This window comes from Panthera leo, chromosome C2, assembly GCF_018350215.1.
Source record: "Panthera leo isolate Ple1 chromosome C2, P.leo_Ple1_pat1.1, whole genome shotgun sequence".
NCBI lineage: Eukaryota > Metazoa > Chordata > Mammalia > Carnivora > Felidae > Panthera > Panthera leo.
In genome coordinates, this window is record NC_056687.1 from 467,790 (window position 1) to 493,439 (window position 25,650).

The window sequence follows — 25,650 nt, forward strand, 5'->3', positions numbered from 1 at the left end:
ACGTGGGGCTTGAACACACGAACCGTGAGATCATGACCTGAGCTGAAGTTGGCCGCTTAACCGACTGAGCCACCCAGGCGTCCCAATGTTGATGTTTTCTAACATGGCTTTTCTCAACACAATTGGGTTTTATTTCTCAACACAATTATTAATTAAATACAGGGAGGAAGTTTAACAGAAGTTGGATGTCTTTGGATGGCCTGATAAATTGGAAAAACTCAGTTTTGTCTGTGTCTCGAGTGAGGAAAACCCAGTCCTTCCTCGTCAATGTCCTTTACTCACACATAGAACAGGCACTTCTGTCACTCCTAGTTACCAGTCCTCTCCGGCATCACCAGGATGTCCTGCCATCCAACTCGGTTCTGACACTGTCCACCTGCATGAGGATGAAGTCCCACAAGACCGCCCCCCACCTCCCTCGCCAGCTGCGAGTGCACTTGTCCCTGCTCCTGACCTGCTGGGTCAGGGAGCAGAGGTTCCCATGACCCCCTCTTCAGGTTCGATTACTTTGTTAGAGCTGTTCACAGAACTCAGGAAACACATTTGCCAGTTGAAGGATGTGATAAGGGGTGGGGCAGGTCTGGGAGGGTCCCCTGCACAGGAGCCTCCACCACGTGGAGTTGGGGTGTGTCACCCTTTCAGTGTGGATGTGTTTACTCACTTGGAGGCTCTTGGGACCCTGCGCTACTGGGATTTATGGGGGCTTCCTCTCGTAGGCATGCCCGTGAGATAGACTAACTGCATTTCCAGCCCTTCTCCCTCTCTGGAGAATGGGATGGGAGGAAGGGGCTAAAAGTTAACAAGCTTCCAACCATGGCAGGTCTTTCTGGGGGCCCGGGGCCCCCCAGGAGCCCCTAAGAGTTGCCTCAGAACAAAAGACATGCCAATCACCCAAGAAATTACAAGGGTTTCAGGAGCCTTCGGTCCACAGGGATAAAGGAAACATCTTCCTGCATCGAGGAGCGTCCAGGTGCTGTGACAGGACAGAGCAAGGCACTACTGGGCATCAAGTGGGGTCACAGTTGATGTGGGGCACAGGGGTGAAGGCAGCCCTCACGGGAGCGGGGGTCCCCTTGGTTCTGCGCAGGCTGACCTGGGGACGCTAAAGAGGATACAGCAGGCCCTGGAAGAGAGCCGTGAACATGGAAGCAGTCACAACTTCTGACACTGCTACAAACCTGCCTGGGAGGGGGGTCTGAGCTCCAAGTGCCTGGAGCACGGGGTGGAGGCTGCCTGTGCAGAACGTGACTGTGTGCTGTAAGAGCTACAGGTTTGGTCTTCACCCCCACTTCTGTCCAGAGCCCCAACCCCCCGCAGTCCCCTGATCTGTGGTAGAGGTGGACAGAGGCGTGTATACCCTGCTCCAAAGTGGGGGCAGTGCTGTGGACTGAACCCTTAACCTGTGGGGTCTGCACAGACTCCTGGCACTTCATGTCAGAAGACGTATGAGTGAAGAAACCATTTTCTTCTCATGGCCGTGCCCTCCTGCCCCTTGGTGTGGGGTGCTGAGAAGTCGAAGACCTGTGAAACGAGATACCATGTAGGCCTGGCCTGGAGCCCAAATGTCCCAGCTGCTCTGCAGACTTACTGTGCCTCTAATCGAGACTCCAGTGTTTCCTGGCACTCAGGAGCTGAATCTGGAGACCACACAGGAGAGTAAAGAGCAAGAACCCAAGGGACCCCTGGAGCAGGAGGAAGGGCCTGTCCTGGCAGAGGCTGGGTTTGCAGAAGCTCTGGAATCAGGGCACTGTGGCCAGCTCAGGGCGGGCAGAAGTGTCCAGGGGAATGAGACAGCCGGGACAGAGCTCCATGGCTGGATGGGGCAGCCTTTTCTCAGATTTAGATCAGAAGGACACTGGCTTACATTCCCTATTGTTTTCAATGATATATAAAAACCCCTCTGAATCAATAAAAAAGAAAAACCAATACTTCACAGTGGAGGGGATGCCAATGAAAAGCCGGTCACTGCTGACAGGACAGATGCAGGCCAGCCTCAGTGCACACATGATGGGGGTGGGGAGTCTGGGTGCATGGGGGCTGGGGGCTGGATGCCAAGGTCATTGCTATGGGCTGCAGGGGGGGACGAGTGACCAGGCCCCTGGGAAGCACTAGGCATTGCCTGATAAAGCTGGATCCCTCACTCCCAGCCCCCAGCAGTTCTGTTCTGAGGCCCAATCCCTGGCAGATCTCCCGAGCCCCACGTGACCAGAGACGCATGGGGGTTGGCTGTAATGGAAGACGGGGGAGCATCCGAAATGCCTGCTGACAGGACAGGCAGGTCTCAGGACCCCTTCCTTCTCTTAAAAAGAACCGTAACGCCAAGAGCTTTGTGGGGTCATCTTTGGTCTTTGCTGTTCGCCTTTCCACTGAGAACCAGCTTCCCTGGCTACAGGCAGGCTGCGCAGAGCCCACGAGCACTCAGGAACACCATGAGCCCACCTCTGTGTCCCTGAGCGCCTGGGGAAAGTCCAGGTGGAGACATGGCAGATCCAGTGGGAAATGCATTTTCACCTTTTGAGATGGATTCATGGGAGAAACCAAATTCTCAGAATTGTAGCATCCTTGGTTTTGGGGCCAAAGAGTTCCCGAGAGGCTGTTTTATTGCCATGGCCTCTGCAGAGGTCACGGTACCGCTGCCAACACCGGTACCTGGGAGGTCCGAGGGATGGAGGCCCGGGCTGGCTCAGCCAGCAGCCCATGGTCTGCTCCCATGATGCCCTGGGCCCATGAGCAGCTCTGGGTGAAGGTCTGTGCCGCCTCCTGGGTTTAATATTCAGAGGACAAGGCAAGAAACACAGGAAAGAGGATGGCGTGTGGCAGTTGGAGCTCAGGGCTCCCCCGGAGCCAGGAGACACTTAACTTCGCTCAGCGGGTGAACGGGGCCAACAGGGCTCGAGAGCTCCTGTCATGTCAGGAAAGAGGCCTTAGGTAGAGTCCACAGGCAAAGCTCTGAGCCGGGGCTGCAACCGCCTCACGAGATGGGACGGGTGGGAGATGGCTGCTGTGGGTCACGTGACTGAGGTGGTCCTGGGCCTTGCGGCCACCCTAAGGGTCAGCCTTGTGTCTCCCCTCATGAAGGTACCAGGTCACAGCACTCTCGAGGGGTAAGCGGGGACCGAATCCAACAGGGTTCCCGTAGGAAGGAGGGTGAGGGGCATGCCCGCCCTGGGCCGCCTGGTTGATTTTCCCGCGCAGGCTGCACAGGCAGGAGAGAGGAATGCCTCTCGCCAAAGGCAGAACCCCAGGCGGACGAAGTTCCTATGCTCCACCTCTCCATTCTAAGAGTTTAGAACTATCTTATCTGCAATACTGAAAATAACATGTCTGCTGGCTTCCAAATGAAGACATGAATGGACATTACTTTTTATACTTAGTCACTTCTGCAGCCCCACGGGGCAGTAGCAACCAGCAGAGCTCTCAGTTTGGTGGCGTGCCTGGTCCTCAGGGCCCGAAGGTGAGGGTCCGTCTGCCCTCCACATGGTGTCCCTGTGTGCTGGAGAGTCGCTCAGGTGCCACTCACATCTTGGGCCTCCAGCAGTCAGAAGAGGCCCCTGCTTAGGGGCTGGAGACTGGTCCCGGTGCGCCGGCTCAGCTCCTCGAGAACCTGCTTTTCCTTCTGGTACATCTGAAAGAAGGGAATGGAAAGTGACTGTGGACTGCCTCATGGCCTGGCCCCAGGGGTGCCCTCTGGGGGAAGCCCGTCCCCATGGCTGTGGCATGAGGAGCCTCTGTTGTGTGGACTCTCCCAGATTCAAAGTGCAGGACCTGGTTCCGCTCACCTTCACCCAGCGCTGCACAGGGAGTATGGACATGCTGCCTGTGGGGTGACGGGTGGGGACAGCAGGAGGGACTGGGGGCCAGGGGCTGAAGTAGTAGCCCTGGGTAAAAGAAGATGAGTCCCTATTTGGAATTGCAGAACAGGCCAGACAAGTCAGTTGGGCCCAGAAAATGTGGGAGGGGGACACATGAGGACAGCCCCTCCTGGGGGAAAGGGTGGTCAGTGCTTGCGGGGGGCGGGGGGGTGGGTGAGGAAGTCCCAGGAGGGCTGGGGTCCCTGCTGGCGGTGACAACATGGACTTTCCAAGATGCTGCCAGAGGGGGGCGAAGGGGCCTCATCAGGGTCAGTCTATGACTTGGAGGGGTGTGGCCACAGGCGACCCAGCCTGAGATAGACTGGATGTGAGGACAACTGTATCAAGGACTCTTGTTAATTGAAAAAGTTTTTTGATGCCTTCCAGAGAACCCAATTATTTGACTACAGATATAATGTGAGTTTATTATTTTTTTTAATTTTTTTTTTTAACGTTTATTTATTTTTGAGACAGAGAGAGACAGAGCATGAACGGGGGAGGGGCAGAGAGAGAGGGAGACACAGAATCGGAAGCAGGCTCCAGGCTCCGAGCCGTCAGCCCAGAGCCCGACGCGAGGCTCGAACTCACGGACCGCGAGATCGTGACCTGAGCCGAAGTCGGCCGCTCAACCGACTGTAACGTGAGCTTATTAAAAACAACATGTACATATACCAGCACACAACCTTATACATGGGGTAGATACACTGGCACTTCTGAAGGATACAAATGGCTAAGTAACTTTACCCGATAGGTCCCTATCAGATGCCTGCATGATTTGAGTTCCCAACTGATCAATAACATCACAATTTCTCTTGTAAAGATTTTTTAACTTTAAGCCATTAGAGTTTTATAGAACTTACAGAATTTGGTCTCTCTATTCAGTCGTTCCTTTCAACAGTGAATAAGTAATACAGTTAGTAGCATTGGGGGAGCCCGATATTTTAAACACTGCTAGTCTTTTTTTGTGAAATAGGCTTTTATAAAATTCCTTAATTTACTGCCTTTGTGTTTTGTTTTGTTTTGTTTTGTTTTCCAAATCTGGTCTTCATACTTGACTGCAGGAGATAGCTGGGCAGCCCCGGTTCTTGGTGTGCCCTCTTGTGCATATGGTGGAGGACCGGAGGACAGCTCCTACCTTCTGCCATTCAGCCTCCGTGCTGTGTGTGAAGCCCAGCAGGTGACAGAGCCCATGGGTGGCAGTCACCTGTCAGAAAAATTAAAAAGCTGTTTCACGGACTGATCACGAGCAGGCCATGTGCCAGAGGAGGAGAAGCAGGGAAGGCAGGGAGAACTCAGCCCATGCGTGGTGGGAGGTTAGGAACCCAGGGGTGGAGGGTACCTGGGGCTGTGAGGGGTGCCTACGTGCAGTGGAGTGCCAGCCAGGAGGAGAGTGGCTGGCCTAGCCCTGTCGTGGGGGGATGAGGGTGGTGGGAGCGGCGGGCCGGCCCTCCCCTGCAGGCACCGGATCTCTGGGGTGTGGCAGGGGGTGCCGGAAGTGGATGCCCACCGCAGCCTGCGGGGTGCATGGCTGCCGGCCGCAGAGACCCTGGAGCCGAACCCCATGCTGAGCAGTCCCGTCTGTGCCAGGGCTCCTGCTCCCAGAAAGTCCACCCCCACCCCAGAAAGCAGGTCCCCAACACCTGTCACAATGGCTTTTGCTGGGAAGCTCTGCTTCAAGTCACACAGAAGCTCCAGGATCCCCTAGAGATAATTCAGGGGCTGTCTGGTCAAAGAAAAACACCTCAATCGAATCCATGAGGAAGTTAAAATACGATCGCTCTGCAGAACCACCCCTCCTTTCTTCTGCATCCAGCTGAGGAGAGTGGGATCCGGAAGGTCCTAGAGGCTACAATCCCATCTACTTTGACAGTTCTGTAAGGAGCGTATTCAGTAGGTCTGAGTTAGCTACACAGCCTGCTGAACTCCAGAGGTAAAAGGGAAAAACAAGGCTGTTTCCGGGAGCTTCTGACATGTTTCCTGTCCTCTCCTCTCACCCAACACTGCTCGGCTTAGGCTCTGCTCGGCTTAGGCTCTTCCCTCTCTCTGCCAGATGACGAGAGAGGGTACAGCCCCTACTCGTAGGTCTCCCTCCCCCAATAATCCTTGTCCCACACGGGAGGCAGTGGGGGTGCCGGCGTCCCACCCATGACCTCTTCCCAGGCCTGGGCAAAGGACACGGCTGCGGCATCAGGGGCCAGCACTCATTCCCACTTACGGTAAGGACGTCATAGTAATCCTCATTCCTTTTGCATTGCTGGAAGATATACTCCACTCCTAGGAAAATGTCACCCAAATTGTAGTCATCTGGAAAATCAGGCTGGGGAAGTTCACCTGCTTTTACATTCTATAAATGAGGAAAGACAGATTCGGAGAGCACGACCTCAGGAACACTAACCCGACAACAGGCCTACACATTTCATTCTGGAAGACCCCTACTCATCAGTCCCAAGGCAGGTGAGGGGTGGGGGAACCACAGTAGAGCCACTGTTTACGAGTGACTTCAGATGTTTCTGATGTGGAGAACAAAGGCAAAAAAACCCCATTTCCTTACAACTTACAGCCTATTGACAGTCCCTTGAAACAGGCAGAGTGACTTTCCTCTATGAGCTCAGCTGCCTCCATGATGACACTTTGCTAGGGGCAAAAGGCAACCTTAGCCTGACCCCCCAGGATCCTGTAAGCCTTCTTTAAACATATAGAAAATCCTTTAGAGGGGGGCCCGGATGCCTCAGTTTGTTAAGCGTCTGACTTAGCTCAGATCACGATCTCGCGGCTCGTGAGTTTGAGCCCTGCATCGGGCTCTGTGCTGACAGCCCAGAGCCTGGAGCCTGCTTTGGATTCTGTGTCTTCCTCTTTCTCTGCCCTTCTCCCGCTTGTACTCTGTCTCTCAAAAATAAATAAACGTTTAAAAAAAAAAAAAAAAGGAAATTCCTTTGGAAACTTCCTTCATCTCTAGTCCCCAAGATATAGGTTAGCCATCATCCTCCAAGCATATGGTCCCCTGATATATATTTGAAGGGTCTCATAAGTAAGGTTTTACAAGACAGAAGTAAATTAACTTCTTCTTACAATAGCTAACCCCCTCAGGGCTCTGGAAACCTTGTTTCCAAATTTCCTTGGAGGTTTCCGCTGTCCCTGACCCTCTCCTGACTTGAAAGTGTAAAATCAGTGACTCCTCACAACCCCAGTGCAGCTCTTCCTGCCCACGGGTCCTGTCCCTGTGCTTTAATAAAACTACCTTTTCGGCACCAAAGATGCCTCAAGAATTCTTTCTTGGCCGTCAGCTCTGAACCCCAACATTCCCACATCTTTTCCACCTTGTTAAAGGAGTTACTTTCCTTCTTTCATCCTTTCCAGTGCACACTCACACAAATCCACATCAGTCCAATTTTGTATTTCTGTTCTGTTTGTCATTTTGTCCTAAACAATCTTCCACATCTTCCTACATAAAACCAAAAAACCCCCAGTCTATTAATCTGAGGCCTGTTCACACTAAGCTAGTCACGTGTGGATGGGTATTTAGGGTGTTTCCTCCCCATCAGGAAAAAAAATCAACTGAACATTTAACATTTTTATAACATTTTGTCTTCTTCCTTTTCTTGCTTTACCATCCTTAAATGTGACACTAGTGGATTAAAGAGTACACATATGTTTCGGATGCTCTTGGAGTATATTGCCAAATTGCCTTCCAAAAAGGTCTGGATGCTGCTACTAATAATGGCTTTGAATGAGTCATTTCATGATGCAGCTCATACCTAATCGCTATCTTTTATTGTTGAAAATATTTTTTCAGGGGCACCTGGGTGGCTCAGTTGGTTAAGCGTCCAACTTTGGCTCAGGTCATGATCTCACGGTTCGTGGGTTTGAGCCCCTCATCTGGCTTGGTGCTGACAGCTCGGGGCCTGGAGCCTCTTTGAATTCTGTGTCTCCCTCTCTCTCTGCCCCTCCCATACTCGTATTCTCTCTCTCAAAAATAAACATTTAAAAAAAGAAGAAAATATTTCTTCAGTGTTATTTTACATTTTCAGTGAAAATTTCAGTGTTATTAAAATTTTTCAACCCTACCATACTTGTTACGGAATCACACAGTTGCAGAAGCACTCACTCCCCTTCAAACTCACTGACGGTCTTCGGAAGGATGGCACCAATCGCTTTTTCTCCCTGGGTGATGGGTATTGGTCAATAGGGGCTGGTCATGCCACACTCTACTCATGTGTACACTTTTTTTTTTTAAATGGTTATGATTTTGAGAGAGAGTGCAAGCAGGGGAGGGGCAGAGAGAGAGGGAGACAGAGAGAGAGGAGAATCCCAAGCAGACTCATGCTGTCAGCAAAGTGCCCAAAGAGGGACCCTAACTCACAGACCCATGAGATCATGACTTGAGCCAAAACAAAGAGCCAGACACTTAACTGACTGAGCCGCCCAGGCTCCCCTCATGTGTATATTTTAAAGTTCTCTCTCTTTTTTTTTTTTTTCAAGTTTATTTATTTATTTACTTAGAGATAGAGTGAGAGCAGGGGAGGGGCAGAGAGAGAGAGAGAGAGAGAGAGAGAGAGAATCCTAAGCAGTCTCCACATGGCGAGATCTTGACCTGAGCCAAAATCAAGAGTTGGATTCTTAACGGACTAAGCCAACCAGGTGCCCCTATTTTAAAGTTTTCAAAATAAAACTTAAAAATCAGAGTATTTACACCAGAAGGTGGGCCAGACAAGAGGAGAATACTTTTTACCTCATGAAATGGAAAGGAAAGCACATCTGTTGGCAGATTTTTCTCCCTGTAGATTTTATTAATGTGCTGAATACTCTTGTTGTCAACACAGATGACAGCCAGGTCAAATTTCTGCACCCCTAATATACTCCTCACAATCTCCAACTTCTTGCGAAGAGGCGCTCTCCTGATGGGGACAGCTCGTTGCAGATTTCTAAGCACCAAACTCATTTTCAGAACAACATGCCCTTTAGAAATGTTTAAAAAGGAGCCTGTGGTCAAAGTTTAAAAGAACACAAATCAGTAATTGAAAGTGTCAATAAATTCTATAAAAAACACATACAGACATCACATCATTTTATTTTGTGAAACTCACTGAAAAATTTAAGGGGATTTACATTTTACCATAAGAAAGATACAAAAATGAAGGAATATAATAGGAAGTCCTAGAGTCAGGCCTGCCAGAATGGAACAGCAGGTAGGAAATTAGGACCTGCAGTCAGGAAGGGGCCATTAATAATGAAACCGGGTTGGGGCGCGGGTGAGGAGGTGGAGGAAGAATACGGTGAGTTGTGAGGTGGTCTGGGGTTGTACAGGATGGGGGGAGGGGGAGGTGTAGGGTGCTATAGGGTGAGGGGGAGTGGGGAGTGGGGAGGTGTGGGGGGAGGGGAGGGGAGGTGTGGGATGATATGGGGGGGAGCGTGGGAGGGTGCTATGGAGAGGTGTGTGTGAGCCGAGGGGGAGGGGGAGGGCCGAAGGGCGTGAGTCCTAGGGGGACGGCGGGGGTGGAGGGGTGGGTCGGGGGCTTCCCAAGGGACCACTCAGCGTGGCACCGAGGCTCCCAACGCAGGCTACGGGCAGCACGCGGGGTGCGAACAACGCCCCGCTTTAGAGAGAAAGCCACCGGCTCACGTACCAGGTTCGAAGCCAGGGGGTCCCCGTTGACATCCCGTGCGCCGGAAGCCCTCAGGCCTTCCGGCTGGAGGGCGGAACCAGAGTGTGGCGGAGTCAGTGTGGGGCCGAGCCGCGCGGAAGGGCCGGAAGTTGGTCCGTTGCGTTTTCTTTCCGCGGCGCGCAGCGAAGGCCTGGCTCCGGCGGCTGCGATCCGTGTCTGTGCCTCCGGCCGGGCGCCGAGGGGCCTCGGGGCGGCGGCAGGCGGCGGGTCTCCGAGTCCCTGAGCCGGATGGTGAGCGCGGCGTGGGGCCCGACCTGGGTGGAGGCCTCTTCCTTCCCCTGCGCCATCTCCCCGCCCCGCCACCGCGCCCCTGTAGTCTGCCGGGCGGGCCTGGGGCGCGGGCGGCCGCCGGGGGCCGGGGGCGGGACTTTTCTGGTTGCGCGGCATCCGTTCCCGGCCCTTCTCGGGTCTGGGGGCGGCCTCTCTGCGGGGGCACTCGTCCTTTGAGCCGGTTTCTGGGTCATCGCAGGTATGGCAACACAATTTATTTCTATATCTGGGAAGAACGTTTAGTGTTCTGGTTGCTGGGAGAAAATTAGAAAACACTGCAACACTAATGTTCTTAACAGCGTTACACTGTAGCTTTCTTGCTATGGAGATGGGAATAAGTTTGGAGAAACTCCTCTCTTTAAAAGTGTGACTACATTCATTTTCTTGTTGTTATTTGAGTTTTTTCGTGAATTTACCAGTTCAGAAAATGATTTGAATTTTTCCTTAGTCTGAAGCATCACGCTTCAATCTCCAGTAACGAAGTAATTTATTTCTCCACCCTCTACTCCAGCCCTCCCCACAAACCCCCCACTGGCTCTCAGAAAATAATACCTAACCCTTTGATTTGCCCAGTTTTCCATTATTCTTAGAGTGTGACATGTGATTAAAAATTATCTTCTTAGTCTTCCAGCAGGACATAGCTGTGATGATCTGAATTTTTGTCTTCCAGCTTATTGTGAAGATGAGGGTGGCTTCCTAGTTGAACAGACTGTTTAAAGAAGAGAACAACTTGTGTACACATAGTATTCACTACCTTGGATCAGAAGATGAACCCAACTAATCCTTTCAGTGGGCAGCAGCCTGGGGTTTTTCCAGCATCTTCCAGTAGTTCCATAGGAACATTTCAGGCTAAGCCGCCATTTCGATTTGGTCAGCCCTCGCCTTTCGGACAAAGCAATACGTTATCTGGGAAAACGTCAGGATTTTCACAGGTATCCAGCTTTCCAACATCTTCGGGAGTAAGTCATTCTTCTTCAGCACAAACATTAGGATTTTCCCAGACCTCAAATGTTGGACTGTTTTCAGGACTTGAACACACTCCAGCCTTTGTAGCTGCCTCTGGGCCTTCAAGTTCATGTGTGCCTGGAAACCCAGGATTTAGTTTTAAATCATCCAACTTTGGGACTTTCCCAAGTACTTCTACATTTGGACCAGAAACTGGAGAAATAACAAGCACTGGTTTTGGGAAAACAGAATTTAGCTTTAAACCTCTGGAAAATTCAGTGTTCAGACCAATATTGGGGGCTGAATCTGAGCCTGAGAAAACTCAGAGTCAAATTACTTCTGGATTTTTCACATTTTCTCACCCAATTAGTAGCGGACCTGGGGGACTGGCACCATTTTCTTTTTCTCAGGTGGCAAGTACAGCTAGCAATTCAAATTTCACCTTTTCAAAACCAGTTAACAGTAATAATTCATCATCTGCCTTTGCCTCTGCTTTGTCAAACCAAAATGTAGAGGAAGAGAAGAGAGGCCCTAAATCACTATTTGGAAGTTCTAATAGTAGCTTCACCAGCTTCCCCATATCTTCAGGGTCTTTGGGAGAACCCTACCCGGTTAGCAAAACCGGGGTCAGACAAGGTTGTGAAGAAGGTATATCCCAAATGGAGCCACTTCCCAGCCTCATGAAAGGACTGAAAAGGAAGGAGGACCAGGATCGCTCCCCAAGGAGGCATGGCCATGATGGAGCAGAAGATGTGGATGCTCTGTCAAGGGGAGATCATCCTCCAGATAAACGACCTGTCCGTCTGAATCGACCCCGGGGAGGCACCTTGTTTGGTCGAACGATACAGGATGTCTTCAAAAGCAATAAAGAAGTAGGTCGTCTTGGCAACAAGGAATCTAAAAAGGAAGTTGGTTGTACTGAGTCCGGGGAAAATGACCCCGTGGCCATCCCAGGAGGGGGTCAGTCTTCCTCGGCACTTTCCCGGCTCCCAGGTGTGAAGGAGGAGGAAACTGAAAATAGAGATAAAAAAGAAGGTGAGCTCTAAAAATGTGTGCCATCCAGTAAATGCTGCTGGCTTGTTCTTGGTAAATTTCCCCGAGTCTTAGTTTAATGTTTCTGGTAAGTTTCCTGTAAACATTAGGAATTCTAACATACGAAGAAAATGTCTTGTATCTATAAACATTTACTTTGCTCTTACATCGTTGGTGCTTCCTATTTGAGATATGACATCTGCTACGTTTTTGTGCCCGTTCTCTTATCCCTAGAGTCTCTAAGAGGAACACCTGGGCGTCAAAGTAAAAGAAGCGAGAGCACAGACAGTCTTGGAGGCTTGTCTCCTGCTGAAATCACAGCTATCCAGTGCAAGAACATCCCTGACTATCTCAACGACAGAACCATTTTGGAGAAACACTTTGGTAAAATTGCTAAAGTGCAGCGCATCTATACCAGGCGCAGCAAAAAGCTTGCCGTGGTATATTTTTTTGATCATGTGAGTATTTACAACAAGTTTAATGTGAGTGAGAAAAAGTTCGAGTGACCTTTGTCACTTTAAAACCTATTTTTTATTTATTTTATTTTTTAACTTTTTTTAATGTTCAGTGTGAGCAGCGGTTGGGGGGCAGAGAGAGAGGGAGACACAGAATCCAAGGCAGGTTCCAGGCTCCAAGCTGTCAGGAGCCCGATCTGGGGCTCGAACCCACGAACTGTGAGATCATGACCTGAGCTGAAGTTGGATGCTTAACCGACTGAGCCACCCAGGTGCCCCATTAAAACTTATATTTTAATCTATCGCTTACTTGCTAGAATGGGCAAGCACTCAGATATCTTATTCTCAACTTGGCTCTATAATCACATAGCATTTTTTCAAAATTGAGTTTTCTTGTTTGTTTCTAATTTTCTTTTATTTGGTCATAGTACATAATCACTGTAAACATTCCAACGATACGAATAAATCCCCATGTAATCCTATCCTCCAGGATAACTGACATTACTTATTTGGTTTATACCTTGACTTTAAATAGGTATATAAGCACATATATGCATGACGCATTAGTTGTAGGGTGTAAGCATACAGGGATTGTTCACACTATGTTGCGTTATGTTTTTATTATTATTACTGAATTTTCTTGTGGGGAAAAAGTAAGTTCTTTAGAGTTTGTAAAGTGGAAAGCATGTTTTCATACTTCTTTTAAGTGATGATGTAGGGGAAAAACCAAATGAATATGAATATTTGAAATGAACTGTGAATATTTTAGTTAATATCATTGTAAACACATAGTCACGTTGTTTTTACACAAATGGGATCATGCTGCATATACTGTTTGCTTATGTTTTCAGGTTGTAATCTTTAGTATTTTCTGAAACCAATAGCCTAATTAGAAGAGAATTGTTAAGTGCTGTATGGCATTCTGTCCTGTTTACTTACCTGGTTAATTTTCTATTTGTGGACACTTTGTACGTGTATTTCTGATTGGTTTACATCCTTTGTTTAAATTCCTGAGAGTAGAAGTTCTGTGCCAAAATACTTGCATAGCTTTAGAGTTTTTGCTGTTTGTTCCTTTCTTTCTTTCTTTTTTTCTTTTAATTCAGTGGCATTAATTACATTCAGAGTGTTGTACCACCATCACCATTATCTATTTCTAGAACTTTTTCATCATCCCAAACAGTAACCCTAACCGCTAAGTAGTATTTTCCCATTTCTTCCTTCCCCCAGCCCTTGGTGACCTTTAATCTACTTTCTATCTCTCTAAATTTGCCTATTCTAGAAATTACATTTATGTGGAATCACAGTATTTGTCCTGCTTATTTTGGTCAGCATCACGTTTTCAGTGTTTGTGTGGTTGTACTTTATTCCTTTTATGGATGAATAATAATTCCATTGTGTAGATGTATTTTTCTTTATTAATCTGTCGATGGACAGAGGCTGTTTCTGCTTTTTGGCTATTTTGAATAATGCTTCTGTGAACAGGTGTGCAAATATTTCCTATCATCCTCTTGGGTATACACTTAAAGTAGAAGTGCTGGGTCATATGCCTCGTTTTTGTTTTGTTTTTGAAGGTATTTGACTATTGAGATGTACTTTTCTAGCTGAACCCTAAAAAAATATTTATGAAATAGGCATGTAAATACATTGTCGTAGGAAGTAGTTCATTGATACATAAAATGCTGAGGTCTCCTGATTACCCTCATCTCTCCTGTTACCTGGGAGCAAGCATGGTTACCTAGTATGATGTGTATTTTTCTAGACCTTTTCATAGGTTTGTCTATGGGTATACTAAAACGTACTTGATTTTGTGATAAAATGTATCCCATGTGTGTCATTCTCTTTTTTTTGTCTTAAAGTGTGACTTGGCAATCTTTCCAATACCGTATGTATTTACTGTATTACTGTATGTGTAATCAGATGGTGAGAGTCACCTCACCAAATGCCAACAAGGCTAATCTGTGGGTTCTATCACAGTAAAGTTATTACTTTCAAAAAGGAGAGGAGCAAATCCATGCCTGTGAGACAGGTAAGAGAGGTGAGGACCGTGGCTGCTGTGACTGGAGGCAGACTGCATGGTCAGAACATGTAGTGGATGGAGGCTTCGCTCTGTACAAATTCTGCTACTGCATTTGAAGTTTTAATTTCATTTCCTTTGGTCTGACGCCCTCATACATTGTGGTGTGGACTGTTTCCCTAGGCATCTGCAGCCCTGGCTAGGAAGAAGGGGAAAAGTCTGCATAAGGACATGGCTGTCTTTTGGCACAAGAAGAAACTGAGTGAGTTCCCGGTTACTCCCGGTGTGGGTTCCAGTGCTCTGCATGGTCTGCCCACTGAGCTTTCCCCAGCACCAGGGCGGGGCTGGCTGTCCGTGGATCCTGTGTCTCAGAGTGTTTCTTTGGGCTGCTTTGGAATCTCCCGTAACAATTAGGAGAGTATTACTTTTTCAAACACAAGTAAAATCCAGTGTCAGACTTGTGGTTCATAAACTCTGTGCTCTTGTGTCCTCAGGTCCCAATAAGAAGCCCTTTTCCCTGAAAGAGAAGAAGCCAGGTGACGGCGAAACTGGCCAGGGCCCGGAGGAGTCATCCTTTCAGCACTCCCCTCTTAGCAAGCCTGTGGGGAGGGCTGCAGCTGTCAGCCTCCTGAGTAAAAGGTGTGGCTGGTTCTTTCTGAGGACTGTTGGGCACGGTGGCGTGTGGGTTCCTTGACTTCTGTGCCCTTGATGGCAGTCATGCCAGAGCATGGCTGGGAAGTGGATGATACGCTGACCCTTGAGGAGGGTTTCATGGGGAATGGGGGCCTGGGAGAGGGAGAGTAGGACATGGCGAGAGGGCAAGGGGGAGACGGCCACTGGGCTCGTCCCACTCAGTTCCATGCCTCATGCTGTTGTACTCAGTATATAAGAAGCAACTTGTTCCCTTGAGAGGTCTAATTGGCTGTAATAACCAAGTTTTCCTAGTAGCTACTTCTAGCAATTTCCAGTATGACCTTCTGTAGGTCTAGCTTATCATGGTGAGGCAGTCTTCCTTTTGGCCACATTATAGCTGGGGAACTATACAAGTGTACAGCCCTCAGGCCAGAGTGGGGACATGGTGTGTGCCTCACACGGCCTCAATGGATATCTGTTCGCAAAGCCTCCCTCCCCAGCCCCCTTTCCGCATGATCCTCTCTTCCTTCCACAGAGCGGGCTGCTGCTCTTTAGTCCTTGGTGTATTTTGGTCAGCGTATCATTTCCTTACTTTCATTTTACAGTTAGCATTTTAGTTGCTGATTTGCTTTTGATTTTTCTCTTCTCCCTCAGCCAGTCACATCTTCAACATTCGAGTTCCCAGAGTGTTAAAAGCCAGGTAGAAAATGGGGAAGCTGGGAAGCAGTGCTCATGTCTTTTTAGTACATCCTTCTGTGGGAATGAAGATATGTATGAAAACATGTAGACACATGATTTCTTCATGGTGTTAAAGTGGTTTCCCCCCCAGGCTGAATTTCATTTTTTTGAGATAGAAATATGCGGAAGTTCATTTCACATGTTTAAATGGGCTCCTCTCATTTTTAGAAAGTATGGAATGTTTCAAAATTTGAAAATCACAGTGAAAAATAGTAACACCTTTACACTCATTAGGATCATCATCGTCTCCTGTTAGTGATTTTAGTTTCAGTTTTGGAGGAGCAGAAAATCTTGAATAAGGAAAGCATCCGGAAGCGGAAATGACAGAAATGCTTGCTGGATACAAGACCCTTAATGTGTTGTTTTCTTTGTAGCTCTCCAGTGAAGAAGCCAAGTCTTCTAAAGACCCATCAGTTTGAGGGAGACCCTTTTGATTCGGGCTCTGAGGGCTCCGAGGGTCTTGGGCCATGTGTGTCATCTCTTAGCGCCCTGATTGGCACCGTGGCTGAGACATCTGAGGAGAAGTACCGCTTGCTTGACCAGAGAGACAGGATCATGCGACAAGGTATTGTGGGTGCATCTCAGCAGAGGTTCAGAGACCTCGCTAAGGTCATGATAAGGTCATTCTGGGAGCTGTGAGGAGGGAGTGACTGCTGTCTGTGGAGGCTCACTGACATTGAGCCTTAGGCCTCCGATGCGCCGCATGTAACTTTGTTGTTTACTAGTTTCCCAAGAAGGTGAGCATAGATGTAGATGTAATGCAGATATGTCTTTATTTATTTATTTATTTTTAACATTTATTCACTTTTGAGAGATAGAGACAGCGTGGGAGTAGAGGGACAGAGAGAGAGGGAGGCACAGAATCCAAAGCATGCTCCAGGCCCAGAGCTGTCAGCACAGAACCTGATGTGGGCTCGAACCCACGAACCGTGAGATCATGACCTGAGCCGAAGTTGGACGCTTAACCAACTGAGCCACCCAGGCGCCCCTTGAATTTTATTTGGAAGAAAATCTATAAACCATTTTTTAAAATTAAACATTTTAAAGGGCAGTTTTTAGACATTTAGAAAGCACATATTAAACAAAAATCAAAATGTTTTGTTTGACAGAAATCCCCACAAATAAAACTAAGAAATGTCAACCCAGGGGAAAAATCTGTAACTCTTATCATAAAGGGCTGATTTCTCTGATACAGAAAGAATTGTCGAAATCAGTGTGAAAAAGACTAGCCCTTGGGGGGCGCCTGGGTGGCCTAGTTGGTTAGGCATCTAACTCTTGATTTCAGCTCAGGTCATGATCTCATAGTTTGTGGTTTTGAACCCCACGTCAGGCTCTGCAGTGACAGTGTGGAGCCTGCTTGGGATTCTCTCTCTCTCTCTCTCTCTCTCTCTCTCTCTCTCTCTCACACACACACACACACTCTGCCCCTCCCATGCTCATGCCCACTCGCACGTGCTTTTTTTTTTTTTAATCGTTTATTTTTGAGAGCGAGAACATGAGCAGGAGCGGGACAGAGAGAGAGGGAGACAAGCAGCCAAGCACGCTCTGCACTGTCAGCACAAAGCCCGATGTGGAGCCCGAACCCATGAACCATGAGATCATGACCTGAGCTGAAGTCAGACGCTCAGCCAGCTGAGCCACCCAGGTGCCCTCTCTTTTTCTCTCTCTCTCTCTCTCTCTCTCTCTCAAAAAAAAAAAAAAAAAGACTAACTCAATAGAGAAATGAGTAGGTGGTCAGAAAAGTTACAGAAAAGAAAGTATACCTGACCCTTGACCAACACAAGGTCAGGGGTGTGGTCTCCCTTGTAGTTGGAAAATCCACATATGATTTTTGACTCCCCAAATGCTTACCTGCCTATAGGCTACTGTTGACTGGAAGCCTTACTGATAACAAAAACAGTCGATTAGTACGTGCTTAGTGCGTTATGTGTTTTATATACTGCATTCTAATAGTAAAGTAAGCTAGAGAAAAGAAAAACATTATTAAAAAAATCCTCAGGAAGAGAAAGTACATTTATAGTATTGTAGATGTAAGTGGACCCGTGCAGTTCACACCCATGTGGTTCAAGGGTCAGCTGTGTCACCAGTTGGCTCTTAAACATAGGGAAAGGTGCCCACGCTCTCCCACAGCGATGCACCTCCCAGAGTGGCATCTCCATATTGTGCCCTGATGCTGTGTCCTTGGGCAGGCTGGGGACGGCTGCACTCCTGTGGAGGAGGGAGAGTTGGCAGTATCTTTTAGCCTTAGGAAAGCCTGTGCCTTTGACCCAGCAACTCGTGTGCAGGAATCTGTCCCATGGACAGTACCACACATATGTTTGTGTGTGAGATTCACACATAGGTTGTTTGTGATGGCAAAGATTGGGAATTGATTGTCCACATAGCAGGATTCTAAACAGCCTGGAGGAAGATTAGGCTTTGTTTATGGGAAAATATGAAGATTTATTGTGAACTGATAAAAACATAGTGTGGTAAGTATGTAGTGTGCTACCATTTGTGTATAAATAAGGGTGGGAAGTATGTGTGTCCATACGCATGTGAGTGTGCTTGCATACGTGTGAATAAAATAGTCGTGCAGATGTGAAAGGATCTGTTCACGTTGACTCAGGAGGAAAGTGGGGGGGATTTTATGTAGGACGTTTTAATACCTTTGGAGTGTGATCTGTGTATATATATTAGCTATTTAAAAAGTAAGTATTCTATTAACTTTTCAAAAATATGCGTGGGGCACCTGGGTGGCTTGTTCAGTTGAGTTGACTCTTGGTTTTGGCTCAGGTCATGATCTTCTGGTTCGTGAGTTCAAGCCCCGCATTGGGCTCTGTGCTGACGGCGCCGGGCCTGCTTGGGATTCTCTTTTTTTCCTCTCTTTACTCTCTCCTGCTCGTTCTCCCCCCAAAAAATAAGTAAACTTAAAAAAAAAAATATATGTGCAACGAGCACAAATGAAAAAGTATTTGTGTTTTTCTTTGCAAAGTTTTTTTGAAATTAGATTTTAGCTGTAGGATTTTCCTTTCTTTAGAAGCTGTGAATAAGTGGAATAATCACAGTGCCTCCTTAACATGGTAATAAAAGCTGCTGTCACGCATCATGTCATTGACATGGTGATTTTTTGTTGTCGAAACCCAGGAACGGAATTTTTGTATTCCAAATAGAATTAGTAGGTATTTAAATTTTTCAGAATAAAAATAAGATGTGTATATGTAAAAAGAATTTTTTTAAATATTTTATTTTATTTTTTATTTTTTTATTTTGTTTTATTTTTTTTTATAATTCTTTTTTTTTTTTTAACGTTTATTTATTTTTGAGACAGAGAGAGACAGAGCATGAGCGGGGGAGGGTCAGAGAGAGAGGGAGACACAGAATCGGAAGCAGGCTCCAGGCTCTGAGCTGTCAGCACAGAGCCCGATGCGGGGCTCGAACTCACGGACCGTGAGATCATGACCTGAGCCAAAGTCGGACGCTTAACCGACCAAGCCACCCAGGCGCCCCTTTAATATTTATTTTAGAGAGAGAGAGGGGGAGAGAGAGAGTGTGAGGCGAGAAGGCGCAGAGAGAGAGAGGGAGACACAGAATCTGAAGCAGGTTCCAGGCTCTGAGCTGTCAGCACAGAGCCTGATGTGGGGCTCGGACCCACAAACCGTGAGATCATGACCTGAGCCAAAGTCCAGGGCTTAACTGACTGAACTTGTATGTTTTGAGCTGTGAAGTTGTTGCATTCCATTTCGTTTAAAAGATACTTTTGTAAGAAATTGTATGGAAAGTAATAATTTATTCACTTCAGGACCGGGGTACATTCTCTTAGGTGAATCCTGTTAAAGACATGCTGGAAAAAAGTGATGAAATACTGAGTTTTAGAGTACTAGTGTATTTTGAATATTTACAGTTAACAAATTGATCTTTTTGACAAACATATTGCAGCATGACTATCTTTGAATTCATTACCAGAGCCATGAACAGCCACGTGTGCCCCCTGCCTGTAGGGTGCAGTGAGAATCTGTGGCTGTTGCAGGGGGGATGAGGCCTCCTCAGGGGTCTTCATGGGCCTGGATGCCCTGGTGCCTGATGTGATAGGCCATGCTTTCTTTTTTCTAGGCCCAGCATTTGATTTGATTTGATTTGATTTGATTTATTATATTGTATTGTATTGTATTTTTATGTATTTTATTTTATTTTACTTTACTTTTTACTCTGCTTTATTTTAAAATGTTTATTTTGAGAGAGAGAGAGAATGAGGGAGGGGCAGAAAGAGGGGGAGAGAGAATCCAAAGCAGGCTCCAGGTTCTGAGCTGTTAACACAGAACCCGACGCAGGGCTCAGACTCACGAACTGTGAGATCATGACCTGAGCTGAAGTTGGACACTTAACCGACTGAGCCACCCAGGCACTCCATAGGCCCAGCATTTAAAACATATTTCTTTTACTTTGTAATTTGCAGTGTTTGCCTTTCTTTTTTTCTTTTCCTTTTTCTTTTTATCATCATAAAGACACACTTCTCTGGGTTCCTAGTAACTGTGTGATACGTTCTTATTTTTTACTTGTCATCATTTAGCTCGGGTAAAAAGAACTGACCTGGACAAAGCAAGAACTTTTGTTGGAACGTGCCCAGATATGTGTCCTGAGAAGGAGCGGTACATGCGGGAGACCCGGAGCCAGCTGAGCGTGTTTGAAGTGGTCCCAGGGACTGATCAGGTGGAGCCCCATGTCCTCCTGGGGTTGCTCTCTAGGCTGTTGTCCATATTTAAATCATCAGGGTGGAGGTGGGATACACTGGGGGAGGGGGGGCGGGGGGGGGGACTTTTTTGTGATTTTTGTATATATTGATATTTGGTTTGGGTGTTTACCTTTTTAGAGGGTAGTGGGGATGTGCTCTTAATGTTCATATTAAATTGTTTTTATTGTGACGTGTACACTAAACAATCCTATATGAGGTGACCGGACCCCATGGTTCTCTATAGATGTAGATAGGAGATTTGCTTCACAGATTAAAAATTTCTTTGTTTCTTTTTTCTTTTCACAGTTTATTAGTACCCCTTTTAAAAAATTTTGTTTTTAAAAATTTATTTATTTTGAGAGAGAGAGAGAGATGGGGAGAGAATCCCAAGCAGACTCTATACTGTTAGCGCAGAGCCTGATGCTGGGCTTAAACCCACAAACCGCAAGATTATAACCTGAGCTGAAATCAAGAGTCAGACACTTAGCCGACTGAGTCACCCAGGCGCCCCGTATTCCTACCCTTTTCTATGTATGTGTTTTACACGCTTGAGATTATCCTCTAGATGCAATTCTGTGTGAATATTTTTCACTTAAAATTATATTGTGAATGTTTTGATAAACTCAGCATTATTTATTTTTATTTTAGAGAGTGCGGGAGAATGGGGGAAAGGGCAGAGAGAGAAAGAGAGTAGAGTTTGTGCTGTCAGTGCAGAGCCCAGTGTGGGGCTCTGTCCCACAACCCCGGGATCATGATTTGATCCGAGATCAAGAATCAGATGCTCAGCTGACGGAGCCACCCAGGCGTAACTCAGCATGTTTTAAATGACAGCCTGTTAATTGATTTATGTAACTGTTAAAACTTACCATTTTGCAATCACTAGATAGGCTGTTTCTAATATTTAAATTTTATTAATGATTCTACTGGGCATGTTGTGTATAATGAATCTAAAGTATTTAGGTTATTTCCTTCTGATAGATCCTAAGAATTAAATTACTACATCAGAGGGTATGACCTTTTTTCAAGGTCCTGAACATATGTATGTCAATGCATGTTCCCAAACTGTTTCTCAGAAATCACCATTTTAGATCCTTTGTCAATTTTTTTTTAACGTTTATTTATTATTGAGAGACAGAGCATGAACAGGGGAGGGGCAGAGAGAGAGGGAGACAGAATCTGAAGCAGCTCCAGGCTCTGAGCTGTCAGCACAGAGCCCGACGTGGGGCTCGAACTCACAGACTGCAAGGTCATGACCGGAGCTGAAGTTGGACGCTTAACTGGCTGAGCCACCCAGGCGCCCCAATCCTTTGTCAATTTTTAAAAAAAAATTAAATTTTTGTTAATTTCTCTTCGTTAATTTTGCTTATAGGTGTCTCCTCTATTGGCTGTTTTTTTTTTTTTTTTTAAGATTTTATTTTTAAGTAATCCCTGCATCCAGTGTGGGGCTTGAGCTTGTAACCGTGAGATTGAGAGTTGCATGCTCTCATCATCATCTCTGCATCACAGCAGAGGCTCCTGCCCCAGGGGACAATGATGGCAGCTTGAGGTGGATGCCTGGGGCTCAGTCTGTGGACATCTGGGCTTCTGCCTTTGGCCATGTGTCTTCAGCCTCCTTTTGCAGGTGGGACAGCTCCAGGCCTTTGTGTGCAGCTGTGCAGCCCCCATGAGCCTCCCTGCTGCTGTCTCCATTTCCTTTCTAATCCATGTAGACTTACTTTGGTGTTTGAGTGTGGCTAAGGTGTGTTAAAATGCTTCAGAGTCCCTTATCTGTCACACCTCTGCCCTTGGGGCCGTGCACATGTATCTCTACTTCTATTCCCCCCCCCCCTACTTTTTTTTTAAGATTTTATTTTTAAGTATTCTCTACACCCAGTGTGGGGCTCGAACTCAGAACCGTGAGATCAAGAGTTGCATGCTCCACCGACTGAGCCAGGCATGTGCCCCCACTTATATTCCTTCTGCTTCTTCACTCCTTGTCATATTTGCCAAAAACAAGTTTCTCATTTGTTTTTGAATTTTGGTCATCACTTTCAAACAGAAATTTTACATTTGAATATTGTATTCTGTAGTTTTGATCTTGTATGAGTTTGTGGGTGATTTTCCCCTTCATTTTAAGGCACAGCTGTGGGAAGCTGGCCCAGCACCTGACACACAGGTTTGTTCCCACTCTGTGTCCTCAGGTGGATCACGCAGCAGCCGTGAAGGAGTACAGCCGCTCTTCTGCTGATCAGGAAGAGCCCCTGCCGCATGAGCTTCGGCCCTCGGCAGTGCTCAGCAGGACCATGGACTACTTGGTGACCCAGATCATGGACCAGAAGGAGGGCAGTCTGCGGGACTGGTACGACTTCGTGTGGAACCGCACACGGGGCATTCGGAAGGTATCCGTCACTTTCGATCAGGAAACTAGAAAATGCATGTGAATTCCAGAGTTGAAGGGAGAGTTCTCATTTTACTCATCTGTGTAAAAGAATATGCTGTATTTAAAATTATTACAGGGGTGTCTGGGTGGGTCAGCTGGTTGAGCATCTGACTCTTAATTTCAGCCTAGGTCATGATCTCACAGTTCGTGGGTTCGAGCCCCACGTCAGGCCATGTGCCGACAGCATGGAGCCTGCCTGGGATTCTCTCTCTCCCCCTGTGTCTGTTCTCCCCTGTTCATGCACACGCACATACTCTCTTTCTCTCAAATAAACATTAAAAACAGTAAATCATTACAAAGTCTTTTTAAAATGTGCTTCATGCACTTTGTTTCAAATTGATGAGAGAAATTCAGGTAATCCCGCTTTTTCTCACATTTGGTTCTTTATGCATGGAAATATGTGCGTGAGATCTGTGTGTAGGAGACACGAATGTACGTAAGGTGTGTGGATGAGGTGTGTGCGTGTATAATACTCCCTCTCGTTCATGGCCAGGACATCACCCAGCAGCACTTGTGTGACCCTGTGACGGTATCCCTGATTGAGAAGTGTACTCGGTTCCATATCCACTGTGCTCACTTCATGTGTGAGGAGCCCATGTCCTCTTTTGATGCCAAGATCAACAATGAGAACATGACCAAGTGCCTTCAGAGTCTGAAGGAGATGTACCAGGACCTAAGAAACAAGGGTGTGTTCTGTGCCAGCGAAGCAGAGTTCCAGGGCTACAACGTTCTGCTCAATCTCAATAAGGGGGACATCCTAAGGTAAATTTTCAAAGTCAGAAACTAACCTAAGTTGTCTGGAAAAGCAGGGTTTAAACAGGAAGAGAGCTGTTAGGGTTCATGGCAGCTGGCAGCGCAGCGTCTTTCTGGTGTCGAGTGTGGGCTTGACAGTAAGCAGCCTGGGCTGGGCTGTGTGCTCTGTTGAGCGGAGGTGCAGGGGGCCCCAGGACAGGGCTGTGCTGACGGCGGCAGTCGGAGTAGGCCCCAGATCCTTTGTAAGAACAGTTTCTCTTTGTCAGTGAGAAGACAAGGAAGCAATCTGCCTGATGAACAGAAGAGGCAAGTGAGGGAGGACAGGGAAGCCCAGGGCGCCCTGTCAAGAGCTGTCAGCAGTTTGCTGTGTCCAGGCGTGTTTCCTATTACATGCGTCCACACACGCCTCCTCATAGAACTAAGTGATAGGAGAGGAAAAAATTGTGTGAAACGAATGTTTGTAGGGGGATATTAAGAAAGAATGAACTTTAAATACTGATCTGCTACACAGGTGGACATTTATGGGAGAAAACACAGCAGAATCCCCTGAGTCTCTGTCCCTATTGTTGGTCATCCAGACTTGGTGACAGCCAGTGACTCCTTTATTTCCGAGACTCTCTTATTTATGCTGAAACTGTTTTTTAGCTTACTGTTTTCCCTAAGAACCTTGTTAAACAATATCGAAATGTGTTACCGATTTTTAGTTTTAAAATTCGGTCCCGGAGATAAACTGGTTATGGAAAACGGAAGTGTGGTCTTTTCATGGATGACGGGTGCCTTTCTTCTCTTGAGTGACTCAGTCAGCTGTTCACTTACGTAGCAGAGTTAGGTTTTGTTTAGACATCATCATTGTGAAAACAGCTTGCAGTCATTTGGCGTTAAAGTGACTCTTTGATAATCCTTAAATTGATTATTACGTGAATTTGTTTATTTACCATCTTTTTAGAGAACACCATTGTTCCCAATCTAGTCCAAGAGTGGCAGCTTCGAAATTACTAATCTAACAGAGTGGCACGTGTCACCATTAAGTCCCTTTTTCTCCATATGGTTGAAATCTTTGTTTTTTTAAATCACATCTGGTTTTCATGGAAATTTTGTCTAATTAAAAATAAAATTCTAATCTCTTTATCTCCTTTAATTGACAGAGAAGTACAACAGTTCCATCCTGCTGTTAGAAATTCCTCCGAAGTGAAATTTGCTGTTCAGGCTTTTGCTGCATTGAACAGTAATAATTTTGTGAGATTTTTCAAACTGGTCCAATCGGCTTCTTATCTGAACGCATGTCTTTTACATTGTTACTTTAATCAGGTGAGTAACGTAGCTGTACTTGAAGAATTGAAAGGAAGCAGATTGTTACTTTTGATATTTAAGTGTTTCTCTATTCTGAGAACATTTCAGCAGGTCCTGGGGTGACTCTTGTGTAACCCTCTCGCGCTAGCCCTCTGAGAGGGTTACTGGGGTACCTTGTTTTACAGGGGTTGGCGCCATTGACTACTGACGGGAAAGGCTGTGCAGTGGAATATACTATTGTTAGGTTCAGATCAGACAAATTTCTTTAGAGTGATATGACTTGAGGGCGCCTGGGTGGCTCAGTTGGTTAAGCATCTGACTTTGGCTCGGGTCATGATCTCATGGTTCGTGAGTTTAAATCCTGAATGGGGTGAGCACGAGCCCCGCTTCAGGTGAGTCCCACTTCCCCCCTCCTCCCTTTCCCTCTCTCCCTTGTGGGATTCTCTTATTCTATCATTTCCTCTTTTTCTCTCTCTCCCTCTCTCTCTCTATGCCCTTGCTCACATGCTCCCTCTCTCAATAAAAAAAAATATATGTGACTTGAGTTCAGCATTATTATCATTCACGGAAACTGAAAATCAAAAATTGCACATGCAAAATCCCTAACTTAAAAATCTTAAGTGTTATTTTTGGAATGAACGTGATGATGCTAAATTTGTCCCAATAAATATCTTGAGGGCCTGTTCTTTGTTGAGTACTGTGCTGTGCCTTGGGGTTACAAACCTGGGGAAGACTGGTCTCTTACCTGGTGCTTTACACAGAGCTTGAATGCCAGAAATTCCTCAAGTCAGGTCTTCAGCCCCAGCCCTGACAGCGCACACACTGTGCTGCCCCCAGCTGTGAGGGGTCTGCTTGGTGGGGAGGAGGCTGCTTGGG

General features: G+C 46.8%; 2 protein-coding genes across 8 annotated transcripts in view; one reads left to right on the plus strand and one right to left on the minus strand.

Moving 5' to 3' along the window:
* Positions 1–14: 14 nt before the first annotated feature.
* Positions 15–9,970, minus strand: YBEY (ybeY metalloendoribonuclease). Of its 4 annotated transcripts, none has more exons than XR_006207203.1 (6): positions 9,476–9,553; positions 8,581–8,831; positions 6,067–6,195; positions 4,987–5,055; positions 3,362–3,625; positions 15–1,521 (listed from the first exon to the last, which is right to left on the minus strand). XR_006207203.1 is itself a non-coding variant. In XM_042955543.1 (6 exons), the coding sequence occupies exons 2-5, from the start codon at positions 8,788–8,790 to the stop codon at positions 3,539–3,541; spliced, it is 495 nt and encodes a 164-aa protein (XP_042811477.1). In that variant the 5' UTR covers positions 8,791–8,831; positions 9,476–9,553; the 3' UTR covers positions 15–1,521; positions 3,521–3,538. The 4 variants fall into 4 exon arrangements, 3 of the variants coding, with proteins under 3 accessions (XP_042811477.1, XP_042811476.1, XP_042811478.1); XM_042955543.1 differs by having other exon boundaries at positions 3,521–3,625; XM_042955542.1 differs by lacking the exon at positions 15–1,521 and having other exon boundaries at positions 1,528–3,625.
* Positions 9,627–25,650, plus strand: part of LOC122229941 (minichromosome maintenance complex component 3 associated protein) — a 55,865-nt gene continuing 39,841 nt past the window's right edge. For 3 of the 4 annotated variants that reach the window (XM_042955536.1, XM_042955538.1, XM_042955539.1), the window contains exons 1-10: positions 9,627–9,745; positions 10,455–11,764; positions 11,996–12,219; positions 14,414–14,492; positions 14,725–14,869; positions 15,976–16,166; positions 20,151–20,290; positions 22,493–22,690; positions 23,225–23,493; positions 24,630–24,792. In XM_042955536.1, coding sequence (XP_042811470.1) covers positions 10,552–11,764; positions 11,996–12,219; positions 14,414–14,492; positions 14,725–14,869; positions 15,976–16,166; positions 20,151–20,290; positions 22,493–22,690; positions 23,225–23,493; positions 24,630–24,792 — 2,622 coding nt within the window. In that variant the 5' untranslated portion in view covers positions 9,627–9,745; positions 10,455–10,551. Of the gene's footprint in view, positions 9,746–9,878; positions 9,984–10,454; positions 11,765–11,995; positions 12,220–14,413; positions 14,493–14,724; positions 14,870–15,975; positions 16,167–20,150; positions 20,291–22,492; positions 22,691–23,224; positions 23,494–24,629; positions 24,793–25,650 lie in introns of those variants that run through there. The other variant, XM_042955537.1, reaches the window with a different exon arrangement.